Source organism: Ailuropoda melanoleuca, chromosome 16, assembly GCF_002007445.2.
Source record: "Ailuropoda melanoleuca isolate Jingjing chromosome 16, ASM200744v2, whole genome shotgun sequence".
NCBI lineage: Eukaryota > Metazoa > Chordata > Mammalia > Carnivora > Ursidae > Ailuropoda > Ailuropoda melanoleuca.
This window is the reverse complement of record NC_048233.1, coordinates 64,145,694-64,159,808: the sequence shown is the minus strand read 5'-3', so window position 1 is coordinate 64,159,808 and position 14,115 is coordinate 64,145,694. Positions and strand designations below refer to the sequence as shown.

Genomic DNA, 14,115 nt, shown 5'->3' with positions numbered 1-14,115 from the left:
AAGATGAGGTTCTCTGTCAACCTTCAATTCTAGGTTTATCAACAAACATCTACAGTAAGACTTGAGAATACTATTTTTATAGGAACACAAGCAAAAATAGGTTATGGAGTAGAATGCAAAATTACTTTTGCCCTGATAAACAAACTCAAAAACATTTCACACCTGGGTGCATGTCCCCCATGGGGCTCTTATCAGTTGGGGATCTTTAGGGAAAGACTTGAGATGGCTCTCCCGGAAATGTGCTCCCTGATGGTTTGGTGACATCTTCCTAGGGTAGTGAATGCAACTTCTGAAAAAAATTATCTTAACGCAGAGATCATTTCGGACAGAATTTCAGACCCTGAAAGGACTTTAGACCATTTAATCCAAGCCCCATTTTAAGATGAGGCCGTCAAAGCCGGAGTGGTTTAAGTGACTTCTCCCAAGTCACCCAGGGGTCGCTGTGACGGAGCCTGGCTCTCCCAGCCCCCATCCCTCCCACATCCTGCTGCAGCACCTTGCCTGTTACATTTCCCTGTCAGTGCTGTTTGCTACCCACACGCTGCCCTTCCTCCCTACCTCCCCGTCTCCCTAATAAATAATGGATGCTTGATGCTAAACTACTCCCGCGTGGAAGATTAATGGCTCTGGGGTGAGCTATGATTTTTCCCACCCCTGAGCTGTCCTATGCATTTCCAGTCATATTGGTGGATCTATTACGTGAATTTATAGTTGTGCCTTAAGCAGGGCAAAAATACAGTTCTTAGCAACAACTCCCTGCTTTGCCACTCTCCCAGGAGCCCTGGCTTGGGCTTGGGAGTTCTCGGACTAAGGTTGGTGGGGGAGATACGACCTTCGATGAGGAGGTAGAGACACTTTCTCCAGGCTCCCACTGCATCCTTTAGCTGCAGGGCCCAGAGTTATACCCCAAGTGACCTCAATAGGTTTGTTCCAGCCTCCTTCTGTTTTCCCACTGTTCTCATTTGGTTTTTCAGTCTCTTGACATCTACCAATGGAAACAAGACAAACTGTCATTATACCCTGGGTGTCCTCCTCAGCACACCTGTATTTGCTTATTTAATGTCTATCTTGCCCAAATCTGGCACCTCTGTCTCTTATGAGCTTAGCCTAAGGCACTTGGCATATTCAAAAAAACTTTGTGAAATTAAACCAAAAAGAAATTCTGTCCAATTGCCCATGGGGGAGAACATGAGGTTAGGATAAAGGGCCCACATTCCCTGACACATTCACGCCAATGCTGACGAGCTGGATGACCACAGGCAAGTCACAGGAGCTCCCTAAGCCTCAGGCTCCTAGTTTGTCAAATGGGGGAGATGAGCTTTGATCTCGGAAGGACCTTCCGGTTCTCACATTTACTGTTTCTTGGACTCTATCTTCTCCAAGAAGGCCTGGGTTCCTCCTACTCTCACCACTCTTGGGGGAATCTCATGTCTACTCATGAAGGAAATACCCCTGCCCACCTTCCTTCCCCAACTGGAAACATGTGAGCAGTGATACATTTGCTTTTTTACTTAATAGACAATTATTATCTCAACGAGGCCCTGGGTTGGGAGTTGTGGACACAGCAATTAATAAGATGGTGAGCCCGCCCTCCAGAAGCTCCCAGTCTACAGGAGGGGACAAGCAACAAAGACAGCAGCAATAATCACAGCAGCTCACATTTACTCACAGCTTATGTGCCAGGCACTGTCCTAAGTGCTTTATATATATTCACTCTTTTTCTTTTTTTTAAGTTTATTTATTTATATTCTCTACACCCCACATGGGGCTCAAACTCACGACCCTGAGATCAAGAGTGGAGGGCTCTCGGGGCACCTGGGTGGCTCAGTCGTTAAGCGTCTGGGTCCTGGGATCAAGCCCCACATCGGGCTCCCTGCTCCACTGGGAGCCTGCTTCTTCCTCTCCCACTCCCCCTGCTTGTGTTCCCTCTCTAGCTGGCTGTCTCTCTGTCAAATAAATACATAAAAACTTAAAAAAAAAAAAAAAGAGTTGCGTGCTCTACCTACTGAGCCAGCCAGGCACCTCTCACTCTTTTTCTCTCAATAACCTATGAGCTAGCAACTCTGATTGTCCTTATTTTATAGAGGAAGAAGTTGGGGCATTGAATATGTTGCCTATAATTGGCAGAGTTGGAATTCGAACCCAGAGAGTCAGATTTTGACCCCCAAGCTGTTACCCGTTGTACACATCTAAACAGATAGATTACCATACCACAGATACGGGCTCTGACAGAGGGACAAACAGACTTCTGTGACCAGGACAGACTATAAACTAATTACGGAGATATCTCATAGATTCCTAGAAAGATGGAAAACATCAATATATACATATAAACCTCTTCCATGAGTGTCTGGCACATCAGCATTTAATAATTATCAGCGGCTGTCATTACTGTTATCTGTCTCATCCCATAGACTGGGAGTGCATACAGGACTGAGCCTGTGTCTCAGGCTTCTATGCACAGCCTCCAATCCAGGGCTGAGCCCAAAGCTGGAACCAGGAATCGTCTGATGAGCAACAGAACTTAACATGGCAGGTGCTCAGATCTACTTGAGGACCTGTCATGAGCAGCCTTGTCCTGGGTTTTCCATATGTGTTACTTCACCCGTCCTTGAGATTGTACCCATTCTCCAGCTAAGGCATAGCATGTGTATACTGGCTTAACTTAACTTGCCCATAGCCCTTCTCTAACTTGTACATTTCTGAAAATACCTTTTGCTTTTATTTGACAAAAAGAGGGAGACAGGAGCAAAGACAAACCTCCCAGTGTCGGCTGAGAATTGACTAGGTTCAATGTTGGGGGCTGTGTCTGGGACAGAGAATTTATTTTTAAACCTCTTTAACTGGAAGTTTGCCGTACTTGCTTCTCTAACCTCCCGAAGCACTGGGGAACTATTTTTTTTAAACTATTTTTATAAGTTAATCAAGATGGACTTCAATAAAAATTCTAAAAAATTAATCAGGGAACGTCTGTTCATGGCAGGAAATTAGAAAACACAGATAAGCAAAAAGAGACAATTCAAATCCACTCTAATCCTACCGCCAGAAATAACTACTGCTAACATTTTGGCCTTTGTGTGTATCCTTCCAGATGTTTTCTATGCATATGAAATAGAAGGAAGATTATCAATGCCGGAGCCTTGCTATCACTCCCCTCCACCAACCCCTCCCCCCACTACCCCATCCTGGGCCAATACAAAGAGTGTGAGCTTGGCCCTGCAGTTCCCCCCCTCCCCCCTTTCAAGGAGGGCCCAGCACTGGCCACATAGATTCTCCAGCTATTGCGATGGAAAATAGGAAGTGGGGGAGAACAAACAGGCAGAAGGGGTGTGGGCTACAGGATTTTTAAACGGGATTTTGGAGAGGGGCGCAGAAGCAGCCATGACATATGAGCGGGAGAGGAATTTAGGGAATTTTGTAAGTATTACTGGGCAAGATATAATCACCTTCATGTATATGAAAAATATGAGTAAAGGAATAGAAGTATTTAAAAATTACTTTTGTTGACACAGACACTCAAACTGAGCCCTCTGGGTCATGCTTTTATAAACAGAATACACAAACACTCATACACATATACGTATGCATTTATATACATATATAAGGTTTTTTATAAAATGGGGTTGTATGTAATATTTTGAAACCTTTTTTTTTCTTTTAAAGATTTTATTTATTTATTTGACAGAGATAGAGACAGCCAGCGAGAGAGGGAACACAAGCAGGGGGAGTGGGAGAGGAAGAAGCAGGCTCATAGCGGAGGAGCCTGATGTGGGGCTCGATACCATAACGCTGGGATCACGCCCTGAGCCAAAGGCAGACGCTTAACCGCTGTGCCACCCAGGCGCCCCTGAAACCCTTTTTATACAATATTGTGAAATGTTTCTGCCGGTAAATATACGTATTATAGAGAATAACTTTAAATGATTTCATAGTGATGAGGGAACAGAAGGTAAGCTGAGGACAAAGCAAAAACTGACACCCCGCAATCCCCGCCCCCCCCCCCCAATGGGATGTACCTGACGCTTCTCAGGCACTCCTGGCTGTTAAAGGACAAAGAAGCAGTTAACCTGTAGAGACCACAATCCTGCAAGACTTAAGTCTCCCTCAGTTTACAAATGTCTTAGCAGTTCACAAGAACAAAGCATTTCTATCACTAACCTAGTTTCCAGAAGGGAATGTAGATAAAATTAAATGTCTTATAGCCTGCAGATCATAGACAGATACTTCTAGGAATCCAGGAAGTTCCCAACTATCTTCATGTTAATGCCTTACTAGAGGGTAAACAACCTTTAACTTGGCAATGGCAAGGCCTCGGGTATCCTGTAAGTCTTCTTTAACAAATGAAAGTCCTTTCTCAACGTCCCTTTTTCCTTACCTCTCCCAACCCCACGGTGTATAATCAGGCACCCCTCACAACTCCAGTGCAGCAGCTCTTTCTGCCCACGGGTCCTGTCCCCGTGCTTTAATAAACCACCAATTTTGCACCAAAGATGCCTCAAGAATTCTTTCTTGGTCGTCGGCTCCGGAATCCACCCCACTGAACCTCACGTATATTCCCCAACCTCATCAATACCATTCTGCTATATGGAGTTTTCGGGCTATATGGAACAGACCCCTCTTGTAGGCGGTGTCTTAGTATCTTGCCCCAGAAACAAAGCTGAAATAAGCATATTCGTGATTGACGCTCTGCACACAACCATGGATTCAGCCCTATGTGAAACTCCTAGAAGTGGAATTATGGGGTCAGAGGATATGCACATATTGCAGACCTTGGATTCTTACGGTTTATCATCACTCAGCAGCAAAGGCCACAGGTATTTAGAAGAAATTAAGGCCATTTCTTCTCCAGACCTGAACACATGACCTCTCCCCCACGAGGGGCTTGAGCTCGGGTGCCTAGTGGAAAGAGGGAGAACCTGTAACCCGTTCAGGGTTGTTTTCAAAAAAGCGCACCAAGATGGCTCACACAGGGGCTGAGTACCCGCGTGATTTCAGCTTCTCTGAAGCACTGCAGAACAGACTTGAAGGAAATGACAGTCCTGCTGGGACCCTCAAGTACCTTACTCTAGAAAGTGCTCCAACACAGGACACAGCTTAGGACACAGCTCAGTCCTACTGCCTGGTCCCCGAGCATATTCAATAGCCCTAAGACTTCATCAAAACTACAAACTAGTTTTCTGGCGTGCCCAGAGGCTCAGTCAGTTAAGCGTCTGCCCCTGGCTCAGGTCATGATCCCAGGGTCCTGGGATGGAGTCCTGCATCCCATCGCTTTGCTTTGGGCCCCCCGCTCAGTGGCAAACCTGCTTCTCCCTCTCCCTCTGCCTCCCCACTCCCCTTGTGCTCTCTCTCTCTCAAATAAATAAGTAAAATCTTAAAAACAAAAAACAAAAAACCAACCCAAAACTAAAAAGTACTTTTCTATCAGATACCTAATGAAAGGACAAGCCATGGACCAGGAGAACATACCAGGATTTGTAACCAGGATATATATGGAATTCCTATACGTAAAGAACAAAAAGACAAGTCGATTTAAAAATTGGGCAAACGGCTGGAATAGGCATTATCAATAAAAGAAGATACAGAATATGTCCCATAAACACATGAGGAAGCGCTCAACACTGGTAGTAATTAGGGAAGTTATATCATTTCACATTCGCTGGAGCCGCTAAAACTGAGAAGATTAAGAACAGGTGTTGGTGAGGTGGGGGAGTGAAATCAGAAGGGTCACACCGCTGGTGGGGCGGTCAATAGCACACATGCCTCGTAGACCCGTTTGTAGTGTTTTAAAAAGTTGAACACACACCGTATGACCCAGAGATTCCACTCCTACAGATTTATCCAAGGTAAATGAAAACATATTGCCCTGGCCCATTCAGGTTGCCAGAACAAAATACCACGGACCGGGTAGCTTATAAACAACAGAAATGTCTTTCTCACAGTTCTGGAGGCTGGAAGTCTGAGGATGCCAGCACGGCTGGGTGAGGGTCCTCTTCCGGATTGCAGACCTCAGGTGGAGAAAGGCTCAGGGAGATCTCTGGGGTCTCTCATCTAAGGGCACCAATCCCATTCATGGGGGCTCCACACTCATGAGCTCATCACTTCCCAACGGCTCTACCTCCTAATACCAACACATCAGAGGTTAGGATTTGAACATATAAATTTGGGGGGAAGCAAATCTTTAAAAAAAAAAAGTGTGGGGGGGTGCCTGGGTGGCTTAGTCAGTTACATATCTGCCTTCAGCTCAGGTCATGATACCAGCGTCCTGGGATCAAGCCCCAAGTCGGTCTCCCTGCTTGGTGGGGAGCCTGCTTCTCCCTCTCCCTCTGCCCTCTGCCCCTGTGCTCTCTCTTTCGCTCTGCTCTCTCTCTCACATAAATAAATAAAAATCTTAAAAAAAAAAATTGGGGGGGATGCAAACATTCAGACCATAGCACATATGTTCACAAAATATGAAAATATTTATAGTAGTATTTTCTGGTAGCTTCAAACTAGAAATAACCCAAATGTCCAACAACAGGGTGGTAGACAAATAGTGGTATATTTATACAACAGAATAGTACTCAGTAATAAAAAAATAAATAAACGACAGATACATGCAACAAAATAGGTGAATTCTTTTTTTTTTTTTTAAGATTTATTTATTTAAGAGAGACAAATAGAGAGAGCAGAGGGGAGGGGCAGAGTGAGTCTTAAGCACACCCCACACTGAGCGTGGAGCCTGATGTGGGGCTCAATCTCACGACCCTGAGATCAGGACCCTGAGATCATGCCCTGAGCAAAAACCAAGAGTTGGATGCTTAACTGAGTGAGGCACCCAGGTGTCCCAACATAGGTGAATTCTGAGCAAAAGAAGTCAGACACAAAGAGTAAATACCAAATAATGCCATTTACATGAAGTCCAAGAACAGGTAAAACTATGAGGATAGAGATCAGAAAAGTGGTTGCCTGTGGGGTGCATGGTACAGACAGTGTGACCTTCAGAAGTTGATAAAAATGTCCTATATTTTGACTGGACTGGTGATTGTAAGGGTACACACATGTGTCACTGCTCATTCAGTGGTACACTAAAGACCTATATATTTTATCCTATAACACAAAACAAAATGGCTTGGGCAACATAGCTAGTTCTATGGGGATGGTCAGGGAAGGCCTCTCTGAAGAGGTGACATTTTTGAAGACCCGAAGGAGAAGGGGCTAGCCATGTGATGATCACAGGGAGGCTTGTGAAAAAGTACTGAGATGGGAAAGAGCTGGTAGTATTTGAGAAAGAGAAAGGTGGGCTGTTATGGGCTGAACTGTGAACCCCTCGAATTCCTATGTTGAAGTCCTAACCCTAGTACCTTCGAATGAAACTGTATTTGGAGATAAGGTCTTTGCAGGGCTAATGAAATTAAAACGAGGCCATGAGAGTGGGGCCTAGTTCAGTAGAGCTGATGTCCTTATAAGAAGAGGAGATTCAGACACAGGGATGTGAAGAGGGCAGATGGTATGAAGACAGGGAGAAGACGGCCTTCTAGAATCCAGAGAGAAAAGCCTAGAACAGATCCTTCTCTCACGACCCCCAGAAGGAACCAACCCTGCCAACACCCTGATCTTAGACATCCAGCCTCTGGAACTGTGAGAAAATAAATTTCAGTTGTTTTAAGTTACCAGGGCGTGACACTTCGTTAGGGCAGCCTGAGCTGTAACACATGAGCCCTGTGGCTGGAGCCCCAGCTGTCAGGAGAAGGGGCTAGAAAGGCAGGCAGGAGCCAGATCATGTAGAGTCTTTTTTTTTATTTTTTATTTTATTTATTTATTTATTTTTTTAAAAGATTTTATTTATTTATTTGACAGAGATAGAGACAGCCAGCGAGAGAGGGAACACAAGCAGGGGAAGTGGGAGAGGAAGAAGCAGGCCCATAGCGGAGGAGCCTGATGTGGGGCTCGATCCCATAACGCTGGGATCACGCCCTGAGCCGAAGGCAGACGCTTAACTGCTGTGCCACCCAGGTGCCCCAGATCATGTAGAGTCTTGAAGGCCACGGTAAGAAGGCTGGAGTGTTTTCAAAGGGCAATGGGAAACTCTTGAAGAATTTTAAGCAAGGGAGAAATGTGACTGGAATTTACAGAGGGTGACTGAGAAGTCTCTTGCGGTCATCCAGGTAAGGAGAAACAGCAGGGGCGTGAATTAGAGTGCTCGTGGACAAACAAGGTATGAACAGGCTCGAGAGATGTTTTGGAAGAGAGCTGACAAGGCTTGCTGAGAGAAGAGATGTGGGGATGAAACAAAGGAAGGAGACGAAGCTGAGACCTTTACCAAAAAAGGGCATCTTGCTACTTGGGTCTCCTTGATGTTCTCTGAGCTCCCCAGGCATACGTCTTCCTCTGGGTCCTCCCACTTGCTGTTCCTTCTGCCCAAATGCTCTTCCCCCAAGGGCTAGCCTGGCTAGCTCCCTCATTTCTGGTCTTTGCACAGAAGTCACTTCCCCCTGAGAGCCTTCCCCCGGGTCAACCTATTAAGAGCATTTCTGACATTGTGCTGACCATGTTTGTGCTCAGGTGTTTATCACATTTTCTTCCTACTGGAATATAAGCTCCCTGAGGGCAGGGACTTTGTTGTGTCCTGCTGCATCCCAGAATGGCAAATAGTACGACTTTAATACATACTAGTTGAATGAATAAATGGAAATTCATCTTAAATGAGAGCCTGGAGGATTTCTGCTCAAAAGCCTCTACCAGGAAAACACACTGCCAAGTGTCTAAAATGAATTAGACGTCGAGGCTGCTTTTAGGCAAACAGGCTTGAGCGATGGGACCTAAAAAAGGCTCACAGTGACTCCCTGGCTGAATCCAGACAAGCCCAGCAGGTGACTCACCTCAAAATATCCATCAGCCCTAATTGACCAATGGGCTACTTACAACTAGGCACAGTTGTCAAAAATGGGAAAATTCCATATGTCCATACGTCATTACACCTCTTTGTCTTCCCCCTTTAAAAATGGCCCCCAACCACTGCCTCGTGGCAGACAGCCTCTCCTCTGCTGTCCCACTCTCTGCTCCTTGCCTGCTCCCTTGCCGTGTGTTCAATATTCTATCTTCTTTGTTCTGTCTCAGGTGAATTCTTTTACTGCCCAAGGCACCAGCTTCTACCTGACTGTCGCCCCACATTTGGGGGCCCCCACTCCATTGGAAGAGATGTCACATTTAGACACCACATCAGATAGCCTTATTTAGAATGGAGTGGAAGAGGAGGGATGAAGGGCTCTTGATGATGTGGGGAACACAGGCAAGAGAAAAAAACTAAATTTCCTTATAACTTAGAGCCCGCTGACAAGTCCTTGAGACAGGCAGATTGACCTTCCTCTAGGAACTCAACTGCCTTGATGTTAATACTTTGCTAAGGGCAAAAGGCAATCTTAGCTTAGCATTATCCCGACCTCCAAGATCCCGTAAGTCGACTTCCTTTAACATATAAACATTCCTTTGGAAACTTCCTTTATCTCTAAAACTCCCATGATATGTGTTAGCAATCATCCTCCAAGCATATGGCCCTCTGATACATATCTGAAGGGTCTCATGACTAAAGTTTTACTAGACAATAATAAATGACATTTTCGTAACAGATAGATGTCTTACAAGGCCATACTTTCCAAGACACACGAGTGTGTACAACATCACTTTGCCTCACTCAGTCTCTCCACTTACGGAGTACCAGAATTTGCCCCAAGGCCTTGATTTTCCGCTCTGTGCTAATCACAGCTCCGCTCAGCAAGGAGAACAGATTCTGAACAAATTCTGCAACTTCACATCAGGAGCCCAGAGACCAACTGGAGGGTTCAGCAAGATCCTTTTCCAGGCCATCTGGCCACGACGCCTTGATCTAGCTCCATGTCCATTTTTCTCTCTACCAAACAGGGTCCTTTGGGCAACACAAAATTAGGGCTGCTTCTGGCCATCTGACGCCAGCTCTGGGCTGACCAGCCCCAGTGCAAGTGCTGCCTGTCACCAAGGAAGCAGAGACATATTTACAAAGCTGCTTTTGGAAACCGAAGTCCAGGGAGTTTTCACTTCCCCTTGTGGGGAGAAGCGATATCTGGCCCAGGTGCAGGCAGCCCCTTCCTGCGCAGCCCGCCTCTCAAGAGCTTCTCTGACAATGGAGACTGGTACCCTTCAGAGCAGGTACCATGGTTTGGTGACTTCTTTTCTGCAATTGGCATGCAAATGGAATTTTTAAAAGTCTCTGCAAAATTGCAAATTTCACTGAAAGTTCCAGCCCCCTAATCGAGGGTTGGTGGTTGGTACTGTGTGCAACCAGCCCCATCCTTAGGTGCTTTTCAAATCACCTCATTAACATAACAAAACATACCTTAATTTGCTCATCACTTAGGAAATTCCAAGGGTTTTTGGAGCTCTGTGCCTGGAATAGTGGAAGGAAACCAAATATATATTTCTTATTATAAATCACAATATCACAATGTGTGACAAAATTCCCAGCAGTCCTGAGATGTAGAGTGCTGGGATGGAAAAGAAACGAAAAATAGGATCCCTCTCTCCCTCATGGAATCTGTTAGCCTTAGTTCTAACAGCTCATGTTCACTGGGCGTTTTCGATATGCTTTTCCCGCGTTGTCTCACTTAATTCTTACAACGACCCTATAAGGCAGGTGCCCTTTGTGTCCCCATTGTCCAGAGGAGAAAACTAAAGCCCGGGGAGGTGCAGTAACCCAAATTCACGCTGCTGGTAAGAAGCTGAGCTGGAACTTGAGGGCAGCCGAGCTCCAGATGCCACGAGCCTGACCATTACACAACACCATGTGTTAACGCTGAGAACGAGGCATGAGCCACTGCCGATGAATTACAAATATCTTTTAAAGAGGATTCAACTGGAAAGTAAGCACAAAGGGAAGGCAGAAGCATGGGAAGCTATGTCACTGGGTGCTTTTGAGGGGAGCCATCCCCTGCTTTCTCTCATTTTCTTAGCTGAGCTGGTGCTGTGGGCAGCAAGGGGACAGAAGGTTAGTTTTTTTTGTTTTGTTTTGTTTTTTTAAAGATTTTCTTTCTTTATTTGACAGAGAGAGAGAGAGCGAGCCAGCGAGAGAGGGAACACAAGCAGGGGGAGTGGGAGAGGAAGAAGCAGGCTCCCAGCGGAGCAGGGAGCCCGCTGCAGGGCTCGATCCCGGGACCCTGGGATCACGCCCTGGGCTGAAGGCAGACACTTAAGGACTGAGCCACCCAGGTGCCCCAGAAGATTAGTTTTGAGAGTCCTCACGATTCCGTAACAAAACAGGCTTTCCCCACCGCCCACTCAGACCTGCTCTTTCTCCTTTCAGGTCTTGAAAAAACCAGCCAGACTCACAAAATCCCTTTTTCTCCCTCTATCTTCCCCTAAAACACAACCACTCACTGTAGCCAGGCCTTCCCGCGCCCACAAGGAACAGCGGTCTGTGACTCTTCAGCGCACTCAACTCTCCCTCACGGAGAGTGAACCAAAGATGAGAGGCAGACACCGGAGGAATGAGCGACCTGGAGGGTTAGGCTAGTGTTCCTTAAAATGCCCAATCACCAATGTTCTTCGAGTAGCGGCTACCATGATGGCCTCAGCCAACGGCGTGGGGGGCGACTAGCCTGCCCCAGCTCCCTCGGGGAGGTCTGGCTGGGTTAAACTGATCCGTGTAAGACTCCCACCCCCACTGCTACAGTGATGGATACACAGGGTGGGCACCTGACCTTTGGAGGCTCAGTTAGAGTCAATCCCGTAAACTTTGTCTCATGGCTGGAAAGGAGAAATTCTCTCTTTTCTGGTCCATGTAGTATGTAGATATGGGGCCAAATCTGCTGCAGCCAGTTCCTAGCAGAGCCAACCTGCAGATGAAGCCGACGTGGAAGGACAGCGCCGCACAAGCAGAGGGGTGGAACTGAAGCCCCAGTCGGACCATGCCTGGATTTATCGTACCCAATACCTTCCCTTCATGATTTAAGATCATGTCATCCGGGTTGGGTTTTCTGTTACGTTAGCCAAACGTCCTAACCGATAACCACTACTTAGACAGAACTTCAAACGGTAACATACATTTGTCTACGCTGATTTGATAAGCCAGTCAAATAAAATGTTTATATGGCTTGGCGTTCTAAATCCGTCCTAAATCCACCCTATATGTTCAAGTCTCAGCTCAGGAGTCACCTCTTCTGGCTGACACGCTTGTTTGCTCGTTTGCTCATCAAATAGAGACACTGAATCTACCATGTGCCGGTTCCTTTTCCGAGTGCTGAGGTTTCCAGGATGAATAAAACATGATTCCTGTCCTTGAGGAGTCAAACGGTGAAAATAAAACAAGTAAACCTACAGATGGAGGCCTGGGAGTAAGGGCTTTGATGGGAGTGAGTCCCACGTGCTAGGTAGCACCAAGGACAGGCACCTCCATCAGCCCCATAGATACAGGGGTCAAGGAGAAGATTCTGGGGGAGAAAATGTTTAGATAAGTTCTGCAAGCATTGCCTGGATCACTGGTCTGCAAGCCAGAGCGGGTTTGCCCCCAGGATAACGTCTGGAAACGTGTCGTCACAACTTTGGAGGTGCTACGGTCGCCGTTGGGAGAGGCCAGGGATGCAGTTACACATCCTACAACACACATCACAAAGGATGATCCAGCCCCAAAACCAACACAGCTGAGGCTGAGAAACTGTGGCTGCATGAAGTGGGTGGGAAGGGATGTCTTGAGCAGAGGGACGAACACAGGCAGAGAGACACAGAGATGTGAGTCCACATGACGAATGTGGGAAGGGCGTGGGGGGCCGGAGCCCAGGGTGGGTGAGGGAGTGGCGAGCACCGGCTAGGAGGCGAGCCCGGGCCAGCCAGAGCAGATGCGGTCTGAGCCAGGCGCTGACGGTTTAATCTTAACCCGAGCGCTGTGGGGAGCTACCGAAGGACTGAAGCAAGGGTGTGTGCTTTGGAAGGACTCCTCTGGCAGCTGTGGCCCGGACAGGAACAGGCCTCCAAGGTCACTGCCTTAGTCTGCTGCACCTGTTTCCACCCATCTGCTCCACTGGTGTGGACAAGCGCTCGAATGACTCCATCCTTCTTTTCTCCAGCCCTGCACAGGTAATGCGGTGGGATCACCCGTGGGGCTTACAAACTAACGCCAGCAGAGAAAGTAGAGATCAGAGAAACTTACAAAAAAAAAATATCAGAGAAAGTAAAACTTTGAAAGGCCCTTAGATTATCCCTGTGGTACAGCACACGTGGCCTGTGTATACAATCTTACAAAGTAATGAAAAGCAACATATCATCTCTAATATACAATACGAATAGATTACATGCAAAAACTAATTTTTTGGCAACATTTAAGTTTTTTCCTTTGTCTTTCAGGGCCCATGTTGCTGAATTCACACATGCTAAATGGCTCCAGCACTCAGTAAATGTTCGCTAGAAGAAATGAAAGGGATGGCAGTGCCTAAGGAATTCTCGGTAGTCCCCTGGGCTCCGGCTCCTGCAGGGGTTTGGGGGCACAGGTGGGCTAGGGAGCACGCAAGGTGGGGAGGAACTGGCATGGAGAGCACTGCTCAGGACCGCAGGATTTTCACTCCAGCTGCTGGGTACACTGCCAGCGGCCAGCCCTCAGCTGTCAGCTGGGAATTGCCTTTGCTCTCCCTTTGCTCCCAAAGCAAGCTCCCAATTGCCTTGGGCGTCAGTGGGAATCGCCAATGTCAATTCTCTCTGTAGCAACTGTCCTTGGCTTAAGAGAGCTGCCTTGCCCAAGGACCCCCAGTGATGGTCAGCGCTAGAGTACGAAAGCCCAGACGCTTCGCACACACTGGGAACACTCTGCAGGGCTACGTGAGCTTAGCTGAGGCCTTGTCGTAGCTGTACCATAGCCAACTTTTAACTCTGCCTATTCCTGCTTCCTTCCCTTCCCCCACAGGTGTTCTTACCCAGAGCAGAACACAGGGGACCCTGGGGGCGCCTGGGTGGCACACCGGTTGGGCGTTTGCCTTCGGCTCAGGGCGTGATCCCGGCGTTACGGGATCGAGCCCCACATCAGGCTCTTCCGCTATGAGCCTGCTTCTTCCTCTCCCACTCCCCCTGCTTGTGTTCCCTCTCTCGCTGGCTGTTTCTATCTCTGTAGAATAAAAAAAA

General features: G+C 47.1%; 1 protein-coding gene across 1 annotated transcript in view; it reads right to left on the bottom strand.

The window, feature by feature from the left end:
* KIAA1549L (KIAA1549 like) overlaps nt 1-14,115 on the bottom strand; it is a 266,547-nt gene that overhangs the window by 32,307 nt on the left and 220,125 nt on the right. The window contains exon 17 of the mRNA XM_034645358.1: nt 10,349-10,399. Coding sequence (XP_034501249.1) covers nt 10,349-10,399 — 51 coding nt within the window. The remainder of the gene's footprint in view (nt 1-10,348; nt 10,400-14,115) is intronic.